We start from the raw sequence: 2,142 nt of genomic DNA, 5'->3' as shown, positions 1-2,142 counted from the left end.
ATAGCAACTAATTTTTATAATCAATTGCTAAATTTTAGAGCCAATTAAAATAATTTTTAATATAATAATCAATTCCTTAAATCAATTGTTGTTAGCAACTAATTTCTTAATCATTTGCTAATAACAACTAATTTTAAAAACAGTTACTAATTTTTTATTCAATATTTTTTTAATATCAATTAGTAATCAATTTAGTAACCAAATTAAATTTAGTAATTAATTTTTGAATTAATTGCTAAATTTTTTAAAATTATCTATTACACTAAAAAAAAATAAAAATTTCACTTTAATTACAAAATATTTGTTAATAGTATCGATTTCAGTTGATTACAAAAATTAATTACAAAACTATTTTTGTATAGTGTGAGGTCTGGAATTTAAATATTATAATTCTCCACCTTTAAACTTCTAAAATTATTAAACAGTCTGTTAAACTTTGATCGAATTAAAAAAAAAAAAACCCCAGAAAATGTCATTATGTCCCATGATCAAAATAATTTATTATCATATAAATTTTATTACAGCCAGTAAAGTCACAATGAATGGAAAAACAGGAAAAAAAAAAAAAAAACTCACAAGAAGAAGAATAAACTATTATTCTTTTGATGAAAGTTTGGGATGTGAAACCGTAACCTCAACAATCCATATCTAAATCTGCTCTCTGATATTAATTCTTATTCAGTAGCCATTGATTGAACACAGATTGTGCTGGTACTTCAGGAGAACACAGATTCTTATTATTTTCCTTTTCTGGGTTCCTTTGCTTTTGATTTGATTCTTTTTCTGCTTTTCTTTTCAAATCTAGGAAAAAATTTTTCTGCATCTTTACGCAGGTTTCTAACTCTTTTTGCACAGTCCTCCATTTTTTTGCTGAGTTCTGCTAGCTGCTTTTTAGACAGGTTCTCTTCCAGTTTATAACGTCTAATCAAATTTCCAGCTTCATGACATATCTCAAATATTCTTGTGTTCCTCCAGTAGTTGTATTCATGATCAGAAGTTATTCCACGTTCAGTGGCCATCCTCTCCATGTCCGTCCCTAAATGAAGCAGAGCTTCTAACTCCGAGCTCAAATTCTTGAAGTTATGTACCACTTTCTTAGCATCAGAACATATCTTCTTCCATTTGCCCCATATTGCGCTTCCAACAGTGAATGACAGCGAACAAATACCGACTAATAGTGCCAGAATTGCAAGAATTGCCATGGGGAAATGACCTTGACAATTTATAGCCCAGTAACTGATGAGATAATGTAATTACGAATTAGTAGATTAACAGAGAATTAAGGAATTGATGAGAAATGGGTTCGATACATTACGTACCTCGTTGAGAATTATTCCTGACGCGGCCACCAAGTAAAATGACAGCCACAAGGTGATGACCAGCGAAGACAAGATAGGACTATATATATAGGTGGGAGTAGACCTGTCCAAGTTTCGATTCATATTACATTTGATTGGAATACTTATGAAATATAAAAAAAATAAAATAAAAAACTAATTATGAGAGAAGAGATCCAGCTAATGTGGAGATAAAGTAGTGTTTGTTTGACTTTATTATTAATTTCATTTTCTATTGTTATTTTTTTTTATTAATTTCATTATGACTCAAGTTCAATGTTTTACAATTTTAAAAATAATTATAATATTATTAATTGAAATTATTTATTATTATTATTATAAAAATGGGATTGATGAATATGTAATATGAATGGGTTGACTAAAGAAATAATAAATTAATAATCAATAGATTTATGGAATTATTTTAATAAAATCTTATATTAATACATGATAATAATTGCTAGATATAATTTATAAGATAAAAACTATTCCTATTAGGAAAAATGTTTTAGATTATTTGAGATTACTTACTTATTTTCTGAGTGTATAAAAAAATATTGTGAGGATGCAGGCAATATATATAATTTTTTTTTTTAAGTATTTATATGTAATATCCTCGAGAGTAGTTGGATAGGACATTACAAGAAAAAGGCAAAATATGGCTTATATTTTATTGGTAATTATCATTATTGACCAACTATTGATGAAAATTTTCATTCATAAAGATGATTTTTATTAATAAAAAAAGTTTTTGTCAATCAATTTGTCGATGGAATATTTCATCAGTAAAGTGAAATTTTTAATC

The 2,142-nt window shown here is 26.7% G+C and overlaps 1 protein-coding gene across 1 annotated transcript; it reads right to left on the bottom strand.

Moving 5' to 3' along the window:
• Positions 1-577: 577 nt before the first annotated feature.
• On the bottom strand, positions 578-1,357 carry LOC110653274 (uncharacterized). The gene is made up of 2 exons (XM_021808829.2): positions 1,320-1,357; positions 578-1,213 (listed from the first exon to the last, which is right to left on the bottom strand). The coding sequence occupies exon 2, from the start codon at positions 1,200-1,202 to the stop codon at positions 738-740; it is 465 nt and encodes a 154-aa protein (XP_021664521.2). The 5' UTR covers positions 1,203-1,213; positions 1,320-1,357; the 3' UTR covers positions 578-737.
• Positions 1,358-2,142: the final 785 nt, after the last annotated feature.

Source organism: Hevea brasiliensis, chromosome 8 (genome assembly GCF_030052815.1).
Source record: "Hevea brasiliensis isolate MT/VB/25A 57/8 chromosome 8, ASM3005281v1, whole genome shotgun sequence".
In the NCBI taxonomy this organism is placed as follows: Eukaryota; Viridiplantae; Streptophyta; class Magnoliopsida; order Malpighiales; family Euphorbiaceae; genus Hevea; species Hevea brasiliensis.
The sequence above is the reverse complement of the archived record's forward strand: the minus strand, read 5'-3'. Positions and strand labels throughout refer to the sequence as shown.

What these genes read in the sequence shown, in the direction of transcription:
- LOC110653274 (XM_021808829.2), bottom strand. Translation starts at nt 1,202, where the DNA reads ATGGCAATTCTTGCAATTCTGGCACTATTAGTCGGTATTTGTTCGCTG.